The sequence below is a fragment of the Spea bombifrons genome, chromosome 11 (genome assembly GCF_027358695.1).
Source record: "Spea bombifrons isolate aSpeBom1 chromosome 11, aSpeBom1.2.pri, whole genome shotgun sequence".
NCBI classification, from domain to species: Eukaryota; Metazoa; Chordata; class Amphibia; order Anura; family Pelobatidae; genus Spea; species Spea bombifrons.
The window spans coordinates 7,921,498-7,948,289 of NC_071097.1; the positions used below are offsets into that span (position 1 = coordinate 7,921,498).

At 39.7% G+C, this 26,792-nt stretch overlaps 1 protein-coding gene across 7 annotated transcripts; it reads left to right on the plus strand.

The window, feature by feature from the left end:
- The first annotated feature begins 615 nt into the window (after positions 1-615).
- Positions 616-19,884, plus strand: STX3 (syntaxin 3). Of its 7 annotated transcripts, none has more exons than XR_008345896.1 (11): positions 616-899; positions 6,601-6,678; positions 7,755-7,854; positions 9,814-9,888; positions 10,891-10,958; positions 11,163-11,271; positions 12,600-12,673; positions 13,521-13,658; positions 13,993-14,103; positions 18,075-18,445; positions 18,585-18,754. XR_008345896.1 is itself a non-coding variant. In XM_053450523.1 (11 exons), the coding sequence occupies exons 1-11, from the start codon at positions 870-872 to the stop codon at positions 19,832-19,834; spliced, it is 867 nt and encodes a 288-aa protein (XP_053306498.1). In that variant the 5' UTR covers positions 616-869; the 3' UTR covers positions 19,835-19,884. The 7 variants fall into 7 exon arrangements, 6 of the variants coding, with proteins under 6 accessions (XP_053306498.1, XP_053306499.1, XP_053306501.1 ...); XM_053450523.1 differs by lacking the exons at positions 18,075-18,445; positions 18,585-18,754 and adding exons at positions 19,451-19,480; positions 19,781-19,884; XM_053450524.1 differs by lacking the exons at positions 13,993-14,103; positions 18,075-18,445; positions 18,585-18,754 and adding exons at positions 14,478-14,588; positions 19,402-19,480; positions 19,781-19,884.
- Positions 19,885-26,792: the final 6,908 nt, after the last annotated feature.

Consider the following 26,792-nt stretch of genomic DNA (forward strand, 5'->3'; position numbering starts at 1 on the left):
CCAATGTCTGTGACACTGCTCATATGCACACACATACATGTCTGCCCATACACATATTGACGCTTGCCCATACATACAAACATACCGGCTTGCCCTTACAGCACGCCTTTCTGCCCCTCTGATATGATGTGTATTATTCACCCATAAACCCCGAATAGATTGTAAACTTCCAAGGGCCCTCTTCTCTCAGCTTATACCTTTCTGTCTTAGAGTGTGTAAGTCTTCCTGTTCATTACATACATTGCCGATTTTAACCCCTTAAGGACTATGGGTTGTCCTTAAAAACAATGCATTGTGAGCCTGTACATGTACGGGCTTTGTCATGAAGGGGTTAATGTTGTTAGTTGACACTTTGTGCACTGCTCTATTCATGGACTGTAATGTAGTAATACTGTTATGTAAAACTATATATAATGTTCTCTGGTTATTCTGAACCTTTGTTTTATGTTATAAAATGCTGGAGTTTTTGTTTAAAATACTCTGTTCCTACAATACGTGGCTCTTCGTAAACAAATCATACACCTACTCAGGTAAGCAGTCAGACACCACTCCCTGTTTCTCTTCCCCTCCTCCTTCTCTCCCGCGCTTCTTCCTAGGAGAAACAGGGAGGGGATTGTAGTGTGTGTGACCCGGATCAAAGAGAGACTCCTGATGATTTAGAGCCAGTGACTGGGATCATAGCGATAGATGACAGGGACGTCTTGGAACAAAGTGGCCGGTATGAAAGGAAAGGGCAGAGTTCCACAATCAGAGGAAGTGGCTAAGAGATTCTGAGGTCACGATTGCTGTATTGAACAAGTCTGGACATTTATAGATAAACAAAGCATACACCCAGTAAAAAAACAGGCTTGTGAGATCCAATCCAGACCATGAAGGATCGATTGGATCAACTTAAAGCGGTAAGTGTGTCAGCGAGTGTACACGGTACCTTTATAATACATTTATAACCAAGATATGTTTTATGGCTTTTTTATATGCATGTGACATATGAATGACACTGCATTCAGCTCTACTTTTTACTAATAGATTATTTTACCACATTAACAGACTGGCATTTGTAGCCTTCAATCAAGCCCTTGGTTAAAAGGTTTCTACTACTGTAGTATATTAAAACATAATCAGTTAATATGAAATTTACCCAAAGCCTCCCGCTTAATGGCTAGTCAGCTACTTTAAGAAAAAAAAAAAACCCATGGTACACCTGTTAAAGTCTGATAACGCCATATCATACCGGTAATTCTGTATTCTGTAACAGAATGCAATAAATATAACTTTTGAACAAGTAATTTTGTATTATAATTTAAGCTTGACTAATACAGAATGTAATAGACAGCAATATAGGAAGTTTGCGTAATGATTAGGTATTTAGCAATATGCGAGGAAGATTTCTTTTTATTTAAATGATCTGACGTTAAAGTTGCTCAGTCTGATAAGATACACTATTGCCCCTCTAATTTAATAAACTAGGTATATGTACAAAACATAAAATGAACTTGTAATATAAATATAACATGACCCAGTTAGTACATTTTACTTGAGGTTTCTTATATTTTAATTTTGTTTTTCCTGTAACTTTTTAGCTCGTCGGCAGCCGTCGGAAAACTGCATATAAGACGTATAACATGATTGTATAAAATGGTACAAAGCAGAAGTTCCAAATTAACTACAATACATAGGTAGACATATAACTGTTATAGGTCTAGGATAAATTAAGCAGACTTCAGTAGGTGGAAGTGACGTATAGAATATGTACCTTCATACATTTAAATGTATAGGCCACGAATACAGGTTTTTTCCCCATGGTATAGAATTATAGAGAGGGTAGAAACCAGTTTGTCAGGTTTCTAAAGGTACAAACTAAGCTGACGTAATTCTTTTAAATGCTGTATGTCACCCTGGATACCTGTTGTATTTACAGTCACATGAAAAACTGGGATAGGCAACCTATTTCAAATCAGCTGCTGTGAACTACAGCCCAGCCTTTTCCCCCAAAAAAATCCTTGCCCTTGTATTCAGAGTTAATTTCAGAATGAGAGACAAACCCAAACTCAGGGGCCGAGGATGTTTTGTTCAAAAAATCAACTTGATCCAACGTCGAAACCCTGAGCAACAGGAAAACGTCCCGAGGAATAGGGTAGCTGGGACAGGGTTCTATGTCAGCGGCTAGGTAAACCCCGGTCCTAAAGATGGGTAGTAATAAAACTAGGGTTTCCAAATGAGCTCCTTCTCTGTAACCACCGCAGTGTTTTTCCAACCACGAGCATAGTGTAACCCCAAAAGAGTGACATGGTGGGACAACAGGTGTCGGTAGCAATGCAGTTCCAATTGTCGTTGGGCACGGGTCCCGGTCAGAGCACGGGTCCCAATGAGCACAGTGTGATAGGGCTGCAAGTAACGATTATTTTCATAATCAATTAGTTGGCCGATTATTTTTTGGATTAATCGAATAATAAAAAAAAATCAATATGCAAATTTTTCGATTATTTAAAATAAAAACGTATAAATTACATTAAGATGTGTCATTAACACTTTTTTCTCTTTATCACAATGGCATTTCTCTATTCGCCTTCTTATTTTACTGACATAATAATTAAAGCTATATTTTAAAGGCATTATTTCTCAAACTAAGTTTTACCAAAATACTATAAAGTTTTACTAGTTAATATTAATTCTTGTATACTATTTTTTCATATTTAATAAAAACTGAGAAAAATGCCTCTTGTTTATATTTTCTTTTATTTGCCAACCTGCCCCCCAATTATGCACCCCAGCTTGCCACTCTGCCCCAGAAATGCCTTATACCTCTTATATGTTACTCTGCCCCCATATATGCCTTATACCCTCCTATATGCCAGAGATGCCACTGTGCCCCCCTGATTTGCCTTATAGTCCCCTATATGCCACTCTGTCCCCTGATATGCCTTATACCCCCGATATGTCACTGATTTGCCTTTTACCCTTGATATGCCACTGATATGCCATTGTGCCCTCTGATATGCCACTGTACCCCGATATCCTTATACCCCCTATATGCCACTGTGCCCCCTGATATGCCTTATAGCCCCTTTATGCCACTGTGCCCCCCTGATATGCCTTATACCCCAGATATGTCTTATGCCCCCCCTGATATTAGAAAAACTGACAGCGCTAAAATAGGTATAAAAATAAATGCTTTAATAAATAGACAAAAAAGAATAGATAATATAAATATATGGACAATACAAACAATAAATCAAATATTACAGCAATCCAAAAATAAAAAAAAAACACAAATTAAAGAATGCATATAATTAATAGATCCCTGCCCCACCAGGGGTTAATATATCAACAGAAGAAACACGGAGCAAATAAGCATAAAAATCAAGATAATCCTCCAGGCTTAGTTTGCCCAGTGGTTCTTATTTGCCCCGGTTTTTTTTTTGTGTGTATATATTAACCCCTGGTGGGGCAGGTGGAAGTGAAGTGCAGGGAAGTAGCGGAGGTTGCGCACATCGCGCACTAAAATCCAAATCCCCTGCAGCGCTGCAGGGGACCTGGATCCTCTCTGGCAGCTGGTGGAGGTATGTGCGATGCGCACAGACAGCCTCCGCTGCTCACCTCCACTTCCGTTGGGGCTTCCATGATGGAGCACCAGAAGGTCGCGTGACGCCGGCGTTCAGTAATAGAAGCGGAGGTTGTCTCCGTGCATCGCACAGACCCCCACCGGCTGACAGAGAGGAGAATCCAGGTCTCCTGCAGCGCTGTGGGGGATCTGCATTCTAGTGTTATAATCCGATTTCTATTTGAGCACGGATTATAGAGAAGGGGAGTTTTTCAGAGCATTTGCTCTGAAAAAACTCATTTTATAAATCGATTCAACTTATCGATAATGAAAATCGTTGACACCGATTTTCATAATCTATTATTATCGATTCAATTTTTTTTTTTTAAGGATTCCTTATAAAACTAAGAAAGTGAATGAACGGTATAGTCTGTGTATTTTGGCCGGCCAGTGCAGAATGGTGTGGATAACATATTAACAAAACAATGTTAATGAGCGAGAAAGGCTTCGGTTATTTACAAGCCACACACAGAAGGCTGATTGCAGATATGCCATTTTTTTATTTTAGGAAGCCAGTATTTATATTCCTGCTATATAATAGGTATATTTGTAAGTCCCTCAGGTGTGCCTGGGAAATACATGAAACACTGATGAACCCACCGGTACTGACATGTCATGGTCTACAAGTCCCTCATGGTCCCCCTTTGTGGTTAAACCATTTGTCTCTTTTCCTCTATATTCAAGACATAAATAGCGTCGGTATGCTAAATGTACTTTGTAAAGCTACTGTATCCTTGTATTACAAGTTAGTCTGTATACCCTCTCAATAAATACATATACTTTTACACATACATGTAACTTTACAAGCAATGTTGTACCTACTCAACTTTATACTTGCATGTGTATATTATGGGAACTCAAGACCACAATTTCTTAGTCTGTGATTACTTAATATTGTGGCATTTTGGGAAGGGCCAAAATCCACGTCATCACCTTGTCTCATTTCATGGTAAATGTATTTGCCAGTAAATGATTGGTAAAAAGGGATATTTGTGAAAATAAGCTGGAGTTGGTGTTGCATAACCAGTATGTTCCAAAGGCACCATGCTACACTGATGTCTGAATACGCACCTAACTCTTCTTACTCTGCAGTCACGTCACCATCCCCCATTAAACAGTAAAAACCTTAATCACATGTTGGGTATTAAAGGATTATCCGCTGGCCATCTGCACGAAAAAGAAGGCCAGGGAAATGGAGAGACAGTGTGGAATAGAACTTCTGCTAGGGTAGACTGACAAACAGCCAAGATAAAAATAGACAATCAAAGCCTCAGAGGCAGGAACTAACAGGGAGTTTACCTGATCACCAGATTGAGAAAATGGGTCATGCAGTTAATGACTCGTTTGAGACTGAATGGCCAGTAGCAACATGTAACATCCCAAGTCTTCCTCTAGCAAGCATATGTCCTGACAAAAGTTTATTGGGGGAAACGGGAGTGACAATAGACCAGAATGTTTTTTCTTGTTGGTATCTATTTTGTGGTAACATAACCGACGTCCAAACAAAAACAAAACTGGGGCCTAACTAGCCAGGAGGCACATCCACAGACAGTGTGGAATAAAACTCCAGCTAGGATACACTGACAAACAGCCAATATAAAAATAGATTACCAAAGGGGCATCAAGTCGCGGGATAAAGATATAATGTTGACTCTGTATAAATCAATGGTAAGGCCGCACCTTGAATATGCTGTGCAATTTTGGGCACCTATTCTAAAGAAGGATATCATAGCACTAGAAAGGTTGCAGAGGCGGGCTACAAAATTAATAAAAGGAATGGAACACTATAGTTATGAAGAAAGGTTTCTCTTTAGAGAAACGTCGCCTCAGAGGGGATATGATAACATTATATAAATATATTCGGGGCCAATACAAACCATTGTGTGGAAATCTGTTCATAAACAGGACTATGCATAGGACACGTGGTCATGCGTTCAGATTGGAAGAAAGGAGATTTAGACTAAAGCAGAGGAAAGGGTTTTTTACAGTTAGGACAATAAGGATGTGGAATTCTCTGCCAGCAGAAGTAGTTTTATCTGAGTCTGTACAGACGGAAAAACATAATATTCAGGCATATAATCTTTAATTATGGGGAAACAGCTTATTGATCCAAGGAGAAATCTGACTGCCATTTTGGGGTCAAGAATGATTTTTTCCCCCTGGTTAGTGCAAAATTGGAAAGAGCGAAACCGGGGTTTTTTTTGCCTTCTTTTGGATCAACAGCAACAAATTAACAGATATAGGAAAGGCTGAACTTGATGGATGCATGTCTTTTTTCAGACTATGTAACTATGTAAAGCGTCAGAGGCAGAAACTAAGAAGTAGATAACTTGCTCACCAGATTGAGGAAATAGGTCAGGCAGTTGATGACTCATTTGAGACAGAACATGTAACATTCCAACTCTGCAATGATCTCTAGTGATCATATGTTCTGACGTATTTTGGTTGGGGAAACTAGGAGTGACAATGCACCATTATCGCCGGCTCATATTTGTTGGTAACGATCTTGATGATGTTCAAAGAATAACAAAACTGCTGGACCAGAGGTATAGCTAGGCTGTATGAACATCCATCTCACAACATTTCAGAGGACCCACAACTGTCTATCCAGGCAGATGATTTAATTCATCAACCACAGAATGTCTAGAATCAATGACCAGGAAGATGCAGCAACTGAGGACTCTGAAATGTTCATAATGTATTCAGTGAAGGTAAATATTTCTGTATAGTCATCAACTATACTACCAGGGAAAAGGATGCAGAAAGGGTGTCTTAGTAGGAGTTGTATATCATCTAAATCCATAAGTTACATGACTAAGAAGAACCTAAAATTAAAGCTTGCAATAGAGAAATAAACAGGAAATCGTGTGAACTATTATATATGATTTTTTTAACCCTATATAGCCATGTAATGCTTATTGAATACTATGGTATACGACTCTGTGCTGTTGTGCAGTATAACTGTGTTTGGTATTTCATTGTGTATTTTTGTCCTAAAGACACAGGATACCGATGACCCTGATGAAGTTGACATCTCCATTGATAATGCAGCTTTCATGGATGACTTCTTCTCGCAGGTGAGGTTGAAAACAAACATTCAAATGAAGAAATAAACCATAAATAAATAAAATATTTTTTTTACATTGTCATTTTAAGACACTGTAGTTGTAGCTGAAGTTGTTATAAAATCGCACTTAAAGAAACAGAAGATACATTATTAGACCTTCTAGTTTGTCCACTTTCTACCTCCTTGTAAAATTTCAAGCCGTATAGACTCATTAGTAATGTCCTAGAATCCCCAAAAGCTAAATTATACAATGGACATCCACATTCCATAATGAACAAGTGAACCTAGCAATAACGGTCCACATACTGCAATTTAGCCGTTTCCCCCTGGTTAAAATATTATTTGCCATGATATAAGGTATCGTAAGAACCCCACAATCACTGTGGGGGGCACCAAAATTAATAAAAGAAAATGAGAGAAATAAAATATCAAGGACATCTAGGAAAGAAGAATTTATTATTATTACTATTATTATTATTATTAAAGTGGCACCTCAGGGGAAACCTTCTTCTCCTAGAGTAGTCAAACCTTGACATTTTAACATTTCGCTCTTAAAAAGAGAAAGTATTTCTTGATAGTGAGCACCATACATCTGTGGTGACTATGGATACCACTGATGCTTTTAGAAGAGAGCTGCAATTTTTTGGTAATTATGTTGCCAAAGTGTGACTGTGATTAGAAAAACCCGAGATTGGGACTAATCTAATTGGTTTGCAATACCAATTATTGAAGTGGCAGGGAGGGTATTCATTTTGGGTCAAAAGAGTAATGTCATTGAAAGGTTGAGCTTGATACATTATGTACACCACCCTTTAAAGTATACTGCTGTATTAACTCAGGCATAAGGTGGCAAAATCCATGATAAATTCCTGCCCCGAAGTCCTGTTTATCCCCTCACCAAAGGAAAACCTAATGAAGAAGAAGAATCTTCCTAAACCAGACAACATGAAGTTAAGAGGAAATATAGTAAATATTGCTGGCCTTGTTTTTCTGTTGTCTTTAGCCTGCTATAATGGAAAAAAACATTATTTTGCCAGTATTATTATCAACCTGTATTTTATGTTTCCTTACAAAATCTTTTGATAGATTGAGGAGATCAGACAGAACATTGAAAAAATCTCCGAGAGTGTCAACGAGACAAAGCGACTTCACAGTGTAATCCTGTCTGCACCGCTTCCCGAACAGAGTACGTAAATATCATTGGGTGCAATACAGTAACACAGAATGCATTACCTTTTTGGTTATACATGTGGATACGCCCAGATGTTGGATATAGAAACAAAACCTTAAAATAAGAGCTTAAAATCAGGAAATGGGATGGTCCAAACCTTAATATAATATAGACAGTGTGTGTGTGTGTATATACATATACCACAGATGCTCAGCAGGGTTTAGGTCTGGATACATGTTTGGCCAGTCCATCCCCTTTACCCTCAGCTTCTTTAGCAAGGCAGTGGTCATATTGAAGGTGTGTTTGGGGTCGTTATCATGTTGGAATACTGGAATACTGCCCTGTGGCCCTAATAGTAGATTAGGTTGAGAAAAGACTTGCATCCATCAAGCTCAAAAAGCACTAAATAAATATTAATTCCAATGCTATCATACACAGCCCTTTATGTTCTGCTTCATTAAAAAAAGTATCCAGGCCCCTTTTTAAAGTGTTTCATTATAACACATAGCTATAGTATATTACCTATACTATACTGCCCGGGACAGTCCCAATCCGGAATGAGGAGTCTGCCTTGTCCTGGAATGAGGAGTCTGAGTGAAGGAGGTCTCAGCCAATCAGGAGAGACTTCTCAACTGAGACTGATTGCCTGATCTCCGTTCAGAAGCCTCTCCTGATAGGCTGAGTCCCTCCTTCATACCAACTCAGAGTAAGCTGCAGCCAGCACCAGGGATGTGTGTTTGACTCTGCGTGTGTCACAGTGTGTTGTTTGTGTGACTGTGTTGGACAGAATGTGTGACTGTGTGTGTAATGCCTGGTAATAGAGGAGTTAATTCTCTGAATCTACTCATGCCTGGTATTAGAGGGGTTAACATTATATATATATACTATATCTACTCATGTCTGTAATGAGTGTATGTATATTATTAAATCTGAAATCAACATGCTTTCCAAGGCTTCTTAATAATTATTATATAATAGTTAATGTGAATCAGGGTGTATGTGATTATTTATATATATATTACACCTGTTTGTATAATCTCATTTGCTTCATAGTGTGTGTGTCCCTGAATGGCAGAAAAAAATGTCATCCTACCTATACTAATCTTGTCTGAGGATGACCATTTTGCTTTACAGGTGCAAAGGCAGAAAATCACTTGTGCCACCTTATAGAAACATGGGATTTGACTGCAGATAACAACCATTCAGCCAGTCTAGTCTGCCCATGTACTTTATCAGTCTTTGGTCAGGTCCTATAGTGAGGCTACCTTTGCTTATCCCATTCATTTTTAAATTCCCTCACTGTATTAGCCTTCACCATTTCTGCTGAGAGAAATTTATCCACCACCCTCTCACTAAAGTAGAACTTCCTTACTTGGCATCTAAGCCTCTGACCCTCTAGTCTTAGACTATGACCCATTGTTCTAACATTGCTCCTCCTTTCAAATAAGCTTCCCTCCTGTACTTTGTTAAATCCCTGTAAGTATTTTGATGTTTCTATTGCCTCCCCTCCAAGCTTTTTCCTCCAAGCTATACATATTAAGATTCCTTTTTTGTCCTACAAACCATTTTCCATTTTTGTAGCTCTCCTCTGAACTCACTTCAATATGTCAATATCCTTCTGGAGATGGGTTCTCCAGAACGGTAAGGGCCTGGCCAGAGATCTGTAAAATGGAATAAAATTATCTCTCGTCGTGCTGATTAATTCCTCTCCCTATGCAATCCAGCATCCTGCTTGTTTTTATTTTAGCTGCTGTATTGCATTATTTGCTTACCTTTAAATCATCACAAATAATTACTCCTAAAGACCTTCTGTAATATTAGCATACCTGGGAACTCACAGATTCTCCACCCATTTTCCCCTTAATGTGGCCGCTGAGGCTGGCGGGTATTCCTTCTCGCACCTTGGGTTACTGATACCCACCATACTTCAAGCATATGCAGGACTGACTTTTTTTATTTTACATTTATTTATAGAAACCAAGGATGAGCTGGAGAATTTGACTTTAGAGATCAAGAAAGCAGCTAATAATGTGCGGTCTCGTTTAAAGGGTGAGTGATTTGTTATCATGGACACAATAAGGTGGATTGGTACAGGACAGAACGCTTTTTATGCTTGAAGGGAGCATATTATTTGCAATTATTTGAGGGTTGCATCAGTCGGCAAGCCATCATCTGGACAACAATTATCTTAGAGTCCCGAAGCAGCGCTGTAGTTTTAGCTCATTTGCAAATATTGAAACCCAAAACCCCACCCAAAAACTAGGTTTAGAGGGGATTAATTTAGTTAAGGTGGATTCAACTACGGGGAGCATTCAAAGTTTGTTTCCACAGCAACTGACCGATGAAAAAAAAAAAAAAACCAGGGGATTTGATTTAAATTGACCAGGAGAGAGGGCAAAACAACCAAAAAGCACACATCATTAATAACCAATGAAATGGGGCATTTTTGAATCCTCACCGAATACAGGGAGTTTGCATTACCTTTTCTGAATTTGTACTTATCCACTGAAACCTCAGTATTCTGTACACTGATCAGCCATAACACTATGACCACCTGCCTAATATTGTGTAGGCCCCCCTTTTGCCACCAAAACAGCCTTCTGAAAGTGTGCTGTGGTATCTGGCACCGATACATCAGGGACAGATCCTTTAAGTCCTGTAAGTTGCAAGGAGGGACCTCCATGGATGCATACTGGTGCCATGTGTTCTCCGGGTAAGCGACGCACACGTACCCAGCCATCCATGAGATGTAAAAGAAAACGTGATTTAGCAGAACAGGCCTCCCTCTTCCATTGCTTTGTGGTCCAGTTCTTAACCTTGTTCCCTTTCAATTGTGGTTAAACACATCTGACTAGAACAGAAGAAAGAAGAACTAGATATAAGAGTAATAGATGTGAGAGTAATGAACCTATCCGGCTGTAATTTGTTTGGTATAAATCTATAGATGATATTGATAAAAAGAATCAGTTGAGATCTCAGGCGGCACAATAAACCTGAGTCTGCAATAATAAATCCCAAATATAAATACTTGGTCTTGGAAATCTATTTTAGGGATGGAGCAATCTATAGAACAAGACGATATGCAGTCATCTGCAGACCTTCGAATACGAAAATCCCAGGTGAGACTAGTCAAACAAGACTTTATTGTATATAAGCTTGGGCTATAGTGTGTAGTCTGCTTGTTTCTATTGATTTTAGTAGGGGTCCTATAACACTTGGAAGGTTGAGATTTAGCTGTAAGTGAACAACAAACTTTCCCTGTGTGTAGGAACCATCCAAGCCTTTAGTACATTTTCAGAAATATAATAATTTTTTTTCCGCAGCACTCTGTTCTTTCTCGGAAGTTTGTGGATGTCATGACAAAGTACAACGAGGCACAAGTGGATTTCAGAGAAAGAAGCAAAGGGCGGATACAGAGACAGCTGGAGATCAGTAAGTAAACGGTTCATCTCATTTGTGCACGTGTTCTTGTATGTACATGTCATTTACAAGCCAATGTAATTTGAAGAGTATACTGTAAATAAAATCCAACAAGTTATTCACCACAACATTGCATCATTTGTGTAAATATGACATCATAAATCATATTATACATTTACTAAAGATTTTACTATTGCATCCGTTCACCACCTCATTGAGGAATAGCCAGTTTAAACCCATAAAGGAGATAAATGTTACGGGAGAGAGCTGCGGTCGCTCCCAGAGATCACCCTGATGTATCCTCCTTTTGTCCCTGAAATCACTTCCAGCACCAGTCAGTATGCACTATGGAACCCTGCTATGTGTACCCAAAAACTAGACACAACCACCTCGAATTGAGTACAGCAAGAATGAACATTTTATTATCGTAAAACATAGCCTCATATATCCACAGAATTTCATTAACAGAGATATACAACCCAACCTTTAATTCCCCTGGCAGCAATCCTATTGATGGGATTAGTTAGACAATGGAGTTCCTACCTGTGCTATCTTTGTTCTGCAGCCATCTCTGAGTACCTTTTAAAAAGAAGACTGAACTGCAACCAGTTCAGTCTGGGAGCACAGCTCTGCCGCACCTAGATTTGTAGATGCAGTGGGCTGGCAAGAGCCACCTGTCCCACTAACCAGTACTGGGGTGCACTTAAAAACTGGGGAGTTCGGGGTCCCAGACGAGGACAACATAATCTGTGGGTAGCAGGCTTGCTTTCAGTCCTCTCCAGGGGCCCCAGTGATGGACAGTTCCTTCACATACTCCGTCACATATCTCCTTTTTCTGGGGGAGAGTGGCGGTCTGAGAAGACCCCAGATGGTTTGACTCCAAAGTCAGTCTGTAGATCTGGACCACCACTGCCAGCTACAAATTGGTACTCCTACCTGTGCTATCTTTGTTTGGCAGCCAGGCTGGAGCCATCTCTGATTACCTGAGGTGCATGGCAGGTCATTCTGCCACAAGATATATATATATATATATATATATATATATATATATATATATATCTATATCTCTATATATATATCTATATATATATATATATATATATATATATATATCTATATATATATATATATTGTATTTAATAATTATACATTTCATGTGTGCATATGAAATTCTTGAAATATATTTTTTGTAGGCATTCTGCCTTATTGTTTTTCTCCATTTGTGTTATTCATGATTGAAATAGAACATAAAAATATTTTCTTTAACTTGGGGTTCATGACATTTTATACCTGAATTTTTTTGTTTTATGTAAGATTAATTATTCCTCACTATCTTGTAGCTGGTAAAAGTACTACAGATGAGGAACTGGAGGAAATGTTAGAGAGCGGAAATCCTAATATCTTCACATCTGGGGTAAGAACTGGTTTAAGAGGAGGCTTACATTATATGACCAAAACCAGACCATCACACATTTATGAAATTGTTGGACATACCATTCAAAAACCATGGGAATCAATATGGAGTTGATCCCCTCCTTTGCAGCTATAACACCATCCACTCTAATGGATTTTGAAGTGTGCCTGTGGGAGTTTGTGCCAAATCGCCCAAAACACCATTTGTGGGGTCAGGCACTGATATTGGCCTAATGTGCTTGATTTTATATACCTGCTAGCTATGGGTGTGACTAAAACACCTAAACTCAATAATTAAGAAGGGTGTGCACATACTTTTGGTCATATAGTGTAGATCCAAAAGAAGAGGAGGTAAAAGGTCTAATAATTAGAGAATGTTACAAAGATTAAGTGAGAAAGAAAAATGAAGAAAAATAGGCAGCATTTTGAATAAAACAATGGAATTATAGTGTGGGCAGTTATAGCAATAAAATCTAATCTCAAAGAATGACTTCACATAGAAGGTTGAGATTGTACAGAGAAACTGACAAATGCAATGTAATATGCAAGCAAGAAAATACCAAGAACAACAAACAAAGAGAATATTATTTGCTACCATTTGGTTGCATATCTTGGGCCAGAGACTTTGCTCTTGATTCTACCCCCTAAAGCTGGTGAGATAGAGATCGCTTTCTAAGGGGATCACAGATCACCCAATAGCATAATAGCTTGCAAATAAATGGAAGAAAAGATATGTCTGAAAGAAAACAAAGAGTGTATTTGTGTGTACAACAGTGGGAGTGAGAAAGGAAGCATCCCAATATCCAAGTCCTCATCTTAAATCACACCATGTTCTCTTTGATCTACAGATAATCAATGACTCGCAGATATCTCGTCAGGCATTGAGTGAGATTGAATCCCGGCATCGAGATATTGTACGTCTTGAGAGTAGCCTGAAGGAGCTTCATGATATGTTCATGGACATTGCAATGCTTGTGGAAAACCAGGTAACAAACAATGATTTAGTGACAAGAAAAACAAGTTCAAATATGATGAAGGTTAATGGATGGGATAAATTAAGTCTAGGTGTAGTTTGCAGTTTGTTTATATGCTGCTTGCATGGCCTTAAGGATTCAAAAGAATTCTGAATTTTGTCTCGTTTTCTGCTCTTAATGCTTTGCATGGAGATTCAGCCACAACATAGATCAGGTAACTATGCATGCAATTTGGTGTACTTTTGCTCTGAATGTTATCCAGTGCTATCCTGCTTGTGTAATCCTGCTTGAGTAGTAACTTTGACTTGCCCACATTGGAAGTAATATCTTTCTTTGTCCCTGGCAGGGTGAGGAGATAGATAATATAGAGATCAATGTCATGAATTCAGTGGAACATGTGGAGAAAGCCCGTGAGGAAACCACTAAAGCTGTGAAATACCAGAATAAAGCACGCAAGGTGAGAATAGCTGTGTAGCGGGATATTATGATCAACGGAAGTGGAATCCTGCTTCAGCTGAGCTAAAGTGCAGACCTAAGACATATAGGAGAGACAATCAAGGGTGACACAGAGGATATCCCAAAATACCCAGCTATCTTTATGTACATTTCTGTATTTTCACCAATAACCTTTTAAATTACATCTATATCTCAAGCCTTTACTTTTTCTTCTATTTCATTTTCATATCCAATTCCATCTCTGTTAAATTATTGGCCCTCCCTCTCATCCAACTCTACCTACTCTTCAATCTACTGCTCTATATATGTATCCCTGCTTTCCTTTTCCATTGTACCCTATTTTTCCTTTTTGCTATCCCTCTCCTCGTTATAAAGGGTGCCCTTATAGATCGCATAGAATATAACATGGATGAATCGGTGGGTTTTGTGGAAAGAGCTGTCGCTGACACAAAGAAAGCTGTAAAATACCAGAGTGAGGCACGAAGGGTGAGAACTCCAAATTCCCTTCCTCATACCATACAGTTATACTTGACATTCCTTAGCCAACCATAGATATCCTTAGTTTGTTCCCCTTTATAAATAGCTTGATTGCTACCTAGTAACTAGCAGTGAACTGATTGTTGCATCACTTTTTCCCTATGTAATCCCACCCAAAATATATATAGATATAGATATCCTGGACCGAAACAGAAAATTCAGGATTCACTTGGCCGAAGCAGAAACCGAAAATGACCCCCCACACGCACCTTTTAAAAAAAAAAACAAAAAAAAAACACTTTTATTAAAAGTAAGTAACTGGGGGGGAAAAATCAATAACAATATTAATATATATGTATATGATTGTTAACAGTAATCACACTACTATCATGCCCAGGTTCCAGCTTGTACCGGTTGCCTGGGCAAGTGTGATTGCTGTTAACAATCATATATTAATATTGTTGTTGAATTTTTCTGTCCAATTTTGGTGTGTTTTTTTTTATTACAAGTAAGTAACACGCAGAAACTGGACAGAAAACTTCAATAACAATATTAATATATGATTCTTAACAGCAATCACACTCCTATCATGCCCAGGCAACCGGTACATGCTGGAACCTGGGCATGATAGGAGTATGATTACTGTTAACAATCATATATATTTAATATAGCAATCACACTCCTATCATGCCCAGGCAACCGGTACATTCTGGAACCTGGGCATGATAGGAGTATGATTACTGTTAACAATCATATATATTTAATATAGCAATCACACTCTTGTCATGCACAAGCAGCCAATGCATGCTGAAACCTGGCTACCTGCCCCCCTTGTGTATTGATGCTGCCAGCACTATGGGGTCTGTACATCACTTACAGCCTCCCTGTGCCATGCTCCCCCCACACACACACACATCCATGATATCACACACACGGATTAATTTACTAATTCACATTCATTCATTCACAAATCAATTTATAACTTATTTGAAATGTTTTTTTTTGTTATTGTGTCTCTCACTGTTCAAATAAACCTACCATTAAAATTATAGACAAACATTCATTCACTCATTCATGTACTCATATTCCTTCCCTTACACCCTCCTCTTACCTGAACTGCAGAGCTCTCATTCCCAGACTTTCGTGGGGGCTCTGCTGCCTCTTTCTGTGCGAACAACTTCTCTTTCTCCCCAGGGAAATATATTGTTGCATCCCCTAGTATGTATGTATAGATGTAGATATAGATATGTAGTTCTGAAAAATGTTGTGTTTTATTTTTTTTTGCCTGTCCCCTATCATTCTGCATTCCTGTACACCAGGCCAGAGACACAGTTATGACACACAATAAGAGCTTTCAGGAAATAGGAAAACCCATATATCATACACAGACATAAAATAGAAGAATCAAGATGAAAAACATTTTTTTAAATAAGTGGTAACTGTGATAGCCCATAGTGAAAGATAATGGATATTGTGAATGAGTCTCAGGAGGGTAATTTACAAGTGGTACAGACCCTTCTGACCTGTATATCTAAAATAATTTTAAGTTTTCCTTTGCTTGATTTCCCTTACCCAGAAAATGATCATAATTGCTGTGGTGGTAATTATCCTGCTAGGAATTTTGGCTCTGATAATCGGCTTGTCTGTGGGATTGAAGAGATGATGGTAAAGGTGATACCTGTGTGAGGGAAAAATACTTGTAAGTAGCGACAATTTATATAATGGAGAATAATTATTGCAGGTACTTTATTTTTTTTTTTTTAAGGGCTCTTCATAAGAATATTAATGTATTGGCTACTCGAAAGTGTGGTTTCAGCCACTGTAATGAATGAAGGCAATTGAGATTTTCTTATACAATAGTAATATTCAAGATCTACTAGGGAGATATACTTACTACATGGTGGAAGATAGATGTGACTAGATTACTAATGTTCAAATATATAAAGGGTTGTTTAAACAATGACCATTTTTTACCTGAGTTATGGCTAGTACAAGAGTTAAAGGGTGATACATTTAGGGACAGCTGTGGGACGTATTTTATGTTTTACAGAAATGTCATGTTACATAAGATGTCCTTCCAGCAGAACTGGCATTAAACTTTGCTCCTAAGTATGTTGTGTGACCAAAAGTATGTGGACACCTGCACCTGAGCTATTTTGCAAGTCATTACATAGACTGATTGCTATTAAATGGTTCATTCTCAGGGTAAGCTCATTTAGAAAGTTCCCATGTATGACAGGACAGCCTGGCTCCAATTGGCATTCCAGTTCATTCCAAAGGTGTTCGATGGGATTAAGGTCAGGGCTCTGCACAGCACACTTGAGTTCCTGCACATCAAGCTCATCAAACTATGTCTTTATGGAGCTTGCTTCGTGTGCAGGGGCCCAGTCATGCTGGAACAGGAAAGGAGTTTCCCCAAACTGGTGCCACAGAGTTGAATCACTTCACAATACTGCTTATAGTGTACCGGAGCAGATTTAGCAGGGTAGAACTGATTTGTGGCAAAGGAGGCATTTAAAGTCACTGAGCTCTTCAGTGTGACCCATTCTACTACCAATGTTTTATTTATTTTTATATAGAGAGAGAAAAGCCTATGTGCTTGATTTCATGCGCTTGTTAATAATGGATGTGGCTTAAATACCTAAACTCAATAGGTGGGAGGGGTGCCCACAAACTTTTGGTCATAAAAAAGCTTTTGTTAAAATCATATACCCCAGATTATCTCTATAGAGTTTATTGGATTCAGGCCTTTCCTATTAGCGTATTTGCATGAATATAGGACGCGCTTCCCCCCCCCACTTTAAGTCTTTAAAGTGGGGGTGCGGCCTATATTCGGGGTTTAGCGCAGGAATGCGCAATTCGTATCGCCCGACGCCCGGGACATGCAGTTCCAGGCAGCCAGCAGGGTTAGGATACAGATCCCCCGCAGCGGTGCAGGGGACCTGCATCCTACTCTCCGATACTCTGAGACAGCCTCCCCTGCCAGCACATCCCACGGGGGCAATGCCGGCACGGGAGATCTCCGAGTGAAGCACCGGTTCTCCGGGGCAACACCCGAAACCACTGGGTCGCAGGGTCTTGACCCACCATGCTCCCCGCCCATTTCTGCTTTAAATGGGGGTGTTTCCCTTGATGTCAGCGGGAATGAGCACCAACGTCAGTGGGCAGTCCTGGCCGCATCCCACAAGGGAAGGTTCGGGTAGCGGGAGAAGTTCCCAGATATGATTATTAATAAGGTAATATGATCTTTCCAGGCAGAGAGAGATCCAAAAAAGGTTTGAAAAGCAAATGACACTATTGATGTTGCCATTGTCATAAAATCAGATATATTTTAAAATAAACAGTTTAGAAAATAGCTAAATAATCATAATGGGGAATCTTTGTGGGGAAGATTGTGGGGAAATGCAAGTCACTTCTTATAGGCTACTTTTAAGAACAAAACTAAATGATATATGCTAAAATAGTCTTATAATCCTTATTTATTTTTATCCTTAGTTAAGCACCCCATCACCACACCACCTGATCCAACCTACCACAATAAGTCTTCTACTACTGAAGCCTGCACTTTGTCCTTGGTACATGGAAATGGATCCAAATTTTAACCTCTGGAAGTCCCATATGCTGTTATATTTATAGTCAATTTTACCATGGGAAACATGCACCACACCTTATGGTTGATCTGATCTCATTTATCTCTAGTTCATATTGCACCCTTGACTGAACTGGAGAACTCTTGACACATTGCATGTTTTGTCTGTGTTACTTTGGTAGCGCAAATCAACAAGCAGCAACCACAGTACACACTAAAAAGAAAAGTGAAGAATCGTCTTCTCCAGTACTTCTCCAGTGGGGTAGTACTGATTTTGGTTCTCATGTGGATCTTTGGAGATGATTGAAAAGGAACGTTTTTTTATCCCTCCTAGATATATTGTATTTTAATATTGCTGTATTTTATACCATAAAAGGATGAAGTCAAATCACAATAATATACTGCTTGGTCCGGAGGCACAGGAATTTAATGAATGGCTCAGGACCAGCATGCACATACAGTCATCCAATATGGCCTTGCACCGCTAAGATGTAAAGGACACTAATAATGCATTTAGCTACATTATCTTTGTAAAGTAAATGTTTTGTGAGATTTTGTATATTTATTTTTCCTTACCTTTGGTACAATTTATTACAGGTTTTATTTCAACACATTTATAAAGCAATGTATTCCCTTTAATTGGGTTTAGTAAAGTACAGAAGCCAATTATATTAGAACCATAGGCAAGTGGAATGTGGACAGGCAGTTTGGTAAGCTCATTTGTAGAGACTCTGTCTGCTAGAAAATAATATATATAATCAGAAATCAATGAACACATATCCAGATAATGGACAGAAGTAATCAAAACAGTATTTCCGTGCATAATCCATTCAGTCTCATTCCACTGACAATTTCCCATCCCTCACACAGTCCCTGTATACAGTCCCTTTTTATTTTTCATCTGGGCCAGATTTACACTCCCGGTAAACTAGGCTGAAAGACCATCACACCCCCACTAAGCAAAGAAGACATTCAAAAATTAAAAAGTTGAAGCATTTGCATAAAATAAGAGGCATGAGTAGAATATAGTCTGCAATTTGGGAGAGATTTCTAAAAATCAGCTGGTAAAAGTAGGACTGCCATGAAACACTGCCTATTTCATGCTAGAAGATGGTACTTTAGCCACATGCCTGGTCTGCCTAGTGGGAAATCTGGTCCTCTTCTTCGCTCTTGCTTTCTGTCTCTCACTTTTTTTTCTCTCGCTTCCTTTTCTTCAACTCCTCCATACGGCAGAAGAAGATAATGATTCTAATTTGCTGTATAATTCTTGTAATTATCACAGCATCAACAATTGGAGGAATCTTTGCTTGAGGTGAGAGCATGGGAATGGGTAGCCACTGTTGTCAGAAAAGCGGGGAAATATCATTAAAAAAAAAAGCAACTAACATTATGTATAATAATGTAAATATATCTTTAAATGTTTTGTGTTTGAGTGATGAACCCTTTATATCTTGTTTTTAACCTAATGCATCTATATTTGTAAACTGAAGTTTTAATTTCTATGAGCCATCTGATTGTGTACATGCCGTGATATAATAATCATTTTTTGTATCACATAACTAAGAACTACCATTGCATGTTTCTTCCATTTCTTTTTAAATTAACACCTCAGACTGGGGAACGACAACACAGTATCATCCATATGTCAAGGAAATGTGAATGTTAAGAAATTGCAAGATGTGGAGTGAACATATTAAAGGATTCAGGAAAGTTTTATTTTGTGTGTGCGCTATTTTATTTTAAATTGTTTTTTTTTTGCTTTGTAACCAAGCAGAGGAAAACAATTACTGTGACTTCTAAACAGTATACCATACCAACAGTAGTGGGATTCAAATTTTTTAGTAACCACTTCCGAGCTTTCTTACTGAAGAGAGAGAGAAAAAAAAAAAAAGCCTAGATGGAAATTACTTAAAAAAATAAAAATATAAAAATAAGTTGCTGAATCTTCATCGTCTCCACATCATTACTTGAATATTAGTTCATAGGTAAAAATACTTGAATGGAACATCAATATTGGTTTATCATTTCTTAAAGATATAAGTACACCGGTGGCCAGTGTTGTCATAACCTGAACCGTCATTACATAAAAAAAACTCGCTGAAACAGCGTTGCTGTAGTGCCTCGATGTCGATGTCTGGCCCCTCCTCAGGGCGTCAAAGTCCGCCATACACTGTATGGTGGCAGACACTCGTTTTAGGAGTCGTCCTAAAACGATCACCCTCCTAAGCTTCAATGGTGTCGCTGAAGTGCCTCTATAGCGAGGCGTTCAGCGACACCAAACAATGACCCAGGATTCTCCAGAGAACGGTCACAACCGCTGCTGCGAGTGATTTTTCCACTCGCAAGATGGCGACATCCTTAAAAAAAAAAAAAAAAAAAAAAAAAAAACGTTGAAAAGATTTCTCAGGAGGGTCTCCTGAATCCGGCTCCACTTGCAGGTTGAATACAGGTACTGCATTCGACCGTGTAAGTCAATGGAGCCCAGCTTTCTAATCACAATGTAATTAGTAAAATACTACCACAAATCTCATGCATAAAAAGGGTTAAAATACCAGCATTTGAAATACCTTGGGGTGTCTAGTTTTCAAAAATATATGGTTTGATGGGGATAATTTGAGTTAACTGGCTTCAAAGATGTTCCAAAGAGGAGATGGAGGCAGAATGACCAGATTTGGGAAAAAAAGGTTTGGCGATCCTAAAACTCTAAAAACATTGGGTATTTCTAAACTCAGGACAAAGAGAATACTCTATTTAGCTAGTCCTACCATTTTACAAATTTTCACCATGTTTTATTATTTTATAGTAAATAAGATATGATCAAAATAATGGTATCTGAAGAAAGCCCATCTTGTCCTGAAATAAACAACATACAAGAACAAGTAGATTTAAGTTGTCATTAACAGAAATTTGCACAGTGAACTTCAAACACATTTTTCTCTTACATTAAGTCTTCACTTAGACAAACACAAGCGCAATTCAACCGTATATTCTTCAACACTCACCATATCTAAAAATATGGTCACTGTGAGAAAACGATTTCCCAATTTCATAAGTCACAAAAAAAGGATAATACTTGTACAGATAAGGGCTCCATTCACTTTGTAGTACTTCAGCAAGCAATAATCAATAAAAAAAAACCCAGTGCAAACAGAGGAATAATGCAAATAAAATATAAGGGAGATATAGGTCTGCACACACAGACTCCGGCAGTCTCACACACCACAGACTCCGGCAGTCTCACACACCACAGACTCCGGCAGTCTCACACACCACAGACTCCGGCAGTCTCACACACCACAGACTCCGGCAGTCTCACACACCACAGACTCCGGCAGTCTCACACACCACAGACTCAGGCAGTCACAAACAGACACTCAGACAGTCTCTCTCACACACGCACACACACACAGACTCAGGCAATCACTCACACAGACTCAGGCACACACAAGAACAAGTAAATTTAAGGTGTTGTCATAAACAGGAGATTGCACAGAGAGACTAAAAACACATTTTTCTCTTACATTGTCTTCACTTGGAAAAACTCCATATTGAACATTCTCACCGTATCCAACAATATGGTCACTGCGAGAAAACAATTCTCCGGTTTCATAAGTCGCAAAAAAAGAGTTACTTGCGCAGATAGTGGCTCCATTCATTTTGTAGCACTTCAACAAGCAGTAATCAATTAAAAAAAAACAGTCCAAACAGAGAAAAACGTTTGAGAGACATAGCTCTAGTCACACACACACACACACATAAACTGTGGTTTATATAGACCATGATATACTATACTGTAGCCAATTTGAGTGTAGAATATCATTGTCTATTTAATAAATCATAGTTGGAGATTTATTCCCGAAAATGAATGTCATCATAACTAACATAACGAGTTAGGGGAAGTGGCTTCAGTGTAATAAATTTGATATTTCAAATATCCAACTATGAATAATATAGACATTGAGGGCTTTAAAATGGCTGCAGTGACATCACACTGACAAAATGGAAGCAGAAAACAAAATAACAAGTTTGGAAGTAGGAACATTCTTACTCTAGTAGTGCTAAAATCTTGTCCACCCCACCTACCAAAGTAAGCACTGCCAGCACTGGAATGTTTCTAACAATGTTTCTCACTCTCCACCACCACCTCCCCTGTCATGCCACCTTGGTCAGTACTGTGGTGTAATTACTTTACCGGTCTTGTGTGTCATTGTTAACCTAGCCCAAAGCATGAAGAAGCAAATTCATTATAGGAATGGGCATTAATGGGGTAGGTAGGGGCAATTCTGAAGCCATTCAAGGATGTGACCTCGAACTTCAGCCAAAGAAATGCCATTAGGGTCCAAGTCATCTCCCTACTTACCTACCTGATCCAGAGAATGTCCTGGAATGCAATGTCGGTACTAGGCAGATAGTATAGGATATAATCTTACATAAAGGGATTGGGAGTATGTCAGTACACTAATGTGATGTAAAAAAAGTCATCATACATGGGATGCCTGAAATCACAATTTCGTGCGACTAATTCTTTTTAATATGATATGCAGATTGAGTAAATAACACAATACATTTACTTTTCCTCTCACTGATATCTGGGCCTGGAATGTTTTGTCCTCTGAAGTGACTACAAATTCAGGAGGGTAGTCACACACCAAGACAGGCTCTGCCACACTGACACCCAAACAAACACACCAAGACAGGCTCTGCCACACTGACATCCATATTCGGACGACCTAAGATACAACAATAAAAAAAAAGTATTTTCCACACTGCTTTGTCATTCACCCCCTGTGACATCCTGTACCCCGACTGGGTTCTCCTGAAAAACTGCACTTCCTCCTGCCGGGACACAAGCGCTTAACCCCTTCAGCGCCAGACAGAACCAGCGTTGTGGCTAGCCGTAGCTTAGTGTATTCAGGGCATGTATTGTCCTGTAAAGGACAGTAAGTTATTAAAGCAGCCCACCCTAAGCACCAATGTTGAGGTGAAAACTAAGTTTTTTTGGAACAAGCACAGCTATTTATACACAGAAACATAATTGGATCAGGAGTATAATCCCATCACTTCCAGACGGCGCCTTCATACAGTTCTATAGCCAGCAATGCCCACCTGACAAAGAGTCAATATTTTGGGGTGATCCCAAGGGACTGGAGTTAATCCCGGTATACCAATGGAGAGCTCAGGGTCAGAGGATGATATATTCTGAAAAGTGACCTTATCCGAGGTCAGGGCCCTGAGGTACAGTGTTTGAAAAGTCCCAGGGAATAGTCTGCGTGGTAGCCGGGCCAGAGTTCCATAGCGGTGGCTGGGTAAGCCCCGGTCCTTAAGATTGGTAATAAAACCAAGGTTTCCAAATAAGCTCCTTCTCTGTAATCACCGAGTGTTGCTCACCACAAGCACAGTATAACCCCAAAGGAGCGACGTAGTGGGTTAGCGGATATACGTAGCTACACAGTTCCAATTTTCGGCGGGTATTGCCGCAGTTCCTAGCTGGCGCATTGAGCGTTTCTGTGCATGTAGAGGTCCCATAGCCTGCTAGGTCATGGGAGTCTGGTTAGGGCAGACCAGACGGGTTTTCCTGTTCACCCTGTACCCCCGAAAGAGCACAGGGTGACTTAGACATAAGAGGGGACTGGGTAGCCAGGTAAGGAGTCTCCTCAGGAATCCATCAGTGCCCTGCTCCCAAACTCAAACATACCCTCATGTGTCCTCAGCCATAGGGGTTACTGTGACCTCTCTTTTGTGTTTTTGCCCCCTTGTGTATCGCCCCCAGCCAGCACTATGTGTATTTATGCCCCCAGCCTTCCCTTCCTTTAGTATTGATTTATGTAATTGTAGTGTTGTGCTTCCTGCCTGCTTGGATGAATGACACTGGCTTCTGTACAAGCATGATGCCATCAACTGGACGGAGCTGGCAGGTACATGAAAAGACAGTTGACAGTTGTTTTTCTTGTTAGCAGACAGCATAATAAAAAGCATCAGTTTCATATAGGAATGGTCATTGCATTATTATGTAATTAAGGACATAACAGTAATGGCCCCAGCTGCCCCCCTTGTGTATTGATGCAGCTATCCCAGATGAAATGCTGCCCTGTAGTATGGCAAATGTATATCTGACTAATTGGTTCAATTGAGCATCACTTAAACGCAACAGCCTACCTGAGTATTGTTGCTGACCATGTCCATATACATCCCACATACTGCAGCATTTTATCTGGGCTAAAGATTTTTTGTATGTAAATTACTGTTGAAATACTGGTGTGTATCAAAATAAGTCCTGTCGTTACCTCAACATGAGTGTTGTCTGATGCTTGGCTGCTAAGATACATTATTGTCCTTTTTAGGACAATATTCATGCTGTGTAGTTAAGCTTTGGCTAGCCACAGTGGCAACGCAGCTCCAGTGCAGCGGCATCCCCCCTTCTCTCTACAACGCTGGTTCTGTCTGGTGCTGAAGAGGTTAATCGCTGGTGTCCCGGCAGGTGGAAGCAACGTTTGGAACAGGACGTCCCGTCACACATAGCCGCTGTGGTCACCCTAATTCCCCCACACCCAATGCATTGCCTCCAGCCAGCCTCACATTGTATCGTTATCCCACCACCCAGCCCACCCCTAGATTTATGTGATGCCCCCAGCCAGCACCCTCTTGTGAACCCTTAACCCCCAATAACGGCCCACAAACGGTCAGGTAACGACCAACAATGTGCCTGGCACATCATTTCATTAAAGAAGCTTAGAAAGTGAGCGGAGGTAGTCGGTCGGACTATCCAGCTCCGTGACAGCGCTGTTTGGTCCACACCCTCCGACTGACGCCATCTTCCTCGTTCTCATGGAAGCTACCAAACTGCGGGTAGCCAAGATTTCGCAGCACTCCGCAGGCTCCATATCTCCAGGCACTTCCAGGAACACGGGTAAACGTGAGGCCGATGAGGACATTGACAGCTTCCTCCAGTACTTTGAACGACAATGCTGGCTGCAGGGTGTCAAATCAGATGAGTGGGTCCCTATTTTGGTGAGCAGACTGACCAGATGGGGTGTGGAGGCATATCAGGCTGTACCTGATGAGGACAGTGTGATAAACCAAAGGGTTAAAGAATAGCTGCTCGCTCGACATACCATTACTCCCAAAGCCCAATGTCTCAAATTCCACAGCTTGCTGAAGGGAGACTAGCTTCACTTGTGAGGCTTTCGTGGATGCTGCAAAGCCGCTGATCGCTGCGTTTTCGATGGTGATTGCAAGTATTTGAAAGCAGCCCATACATGTGCAGGCTAAAGAGATTAAAGAGATACCAAAATGTATAAATCAAAATGAGATATTATATCACCACGATAGTTAATCAAGATATTATTTATTGTGAAAACACAAAATATCTATATGATCTGTGCAGTGCAAAAGATAAAACAGAAAGATTATCTTCAAAACATGTCAAAATAAATCATGACATAGACATGGTTTATTAATCCAACACAAACAAAAATGCAACAGATGAAGCAGTATATTGCATTAACATCTCCAATTTATCAGAATGCTCACAAATAAAGGAACACCGGCACTCCATGAAGATAGGAGTATAGAAAAAAATTATTTAATCGGATGCTTGATCCCATATGTATAAAAAAATATAGTGTGCTTTATCAAAAACTAATCCCACAAGACAAAAGCAAGAAAGATGGTGTACACTCAGCTGTTTGGGGACAATGTTGACCCACGCTGGGCTGTTTGGGGACAAAGATGGCATGTCCTATGTGTGTGTAATTTGGGTACTGGTCAGGTTCTATGTGGGCAATGTGGATGCCAGGGCTGGCTTTGGGGTAAGCAAACTGTGATCTATGCCTGTAATTTAGGGGGTTTATCTATACCTTTAATGCTGAGTTTTTATGTGAATTCCAATTGATCTATACCTGCAAAGCTGGGTTTGTGTGTTAATGTGTTGATCTATATCTGCAATGCTATTTTTCCATACATTATTTATGTTTACCTGCAAATACAGGGTTTGTATGTCTTATTCAGTTGATCAATACCTGGAGTGCTGTTTCCATGTGTTGTTTATTTGATCTATACCTTCAGTGCTGAGTTTACATGTGATTTCCAGTTGATCTATACCTGCAATGCAGGGTTTATGTGCTCTTTTGATCTATGCCTGCAATGCTATGTTTCCATACATTATTTATGTATACCTGCAAATACAGGGTGTTTCTGTCTTATTCAGTTGCACGTGCTGTTTCCATTTGTTGTTTATTTAATCTATACCTGAACTACAGGGAGTAAGTAAAAGAGAGCTGTGGTTTAGTGAATGAGGGGACAAAGGGACTCTGGGGATGATTACGGGGAGAGGACCTCTCAATGTCACAGTACAGTCTTCCCTCTTTCTGACTGCACTGACTCTCACAGTCTTCCCCTGATCTGCAGCCAGTGTGGCAAATATTTTTTTGGTGTGGTAGCGGAGGGAGTGATTGCATGCTAGGAAGTGTGAAGCGTGGCCCAAGGAAATGCTTGGGTAGGGTCCAATTTTTTCACTATAAAATACCGTATTTGCCAGAATATAGGCCGCACTTTTTTCTCCCACTTTAAGTCTTTAAAGTGGGGGTGCGGCCTATATTCGGGGTTTAGCGCAGGGATGTGCAATT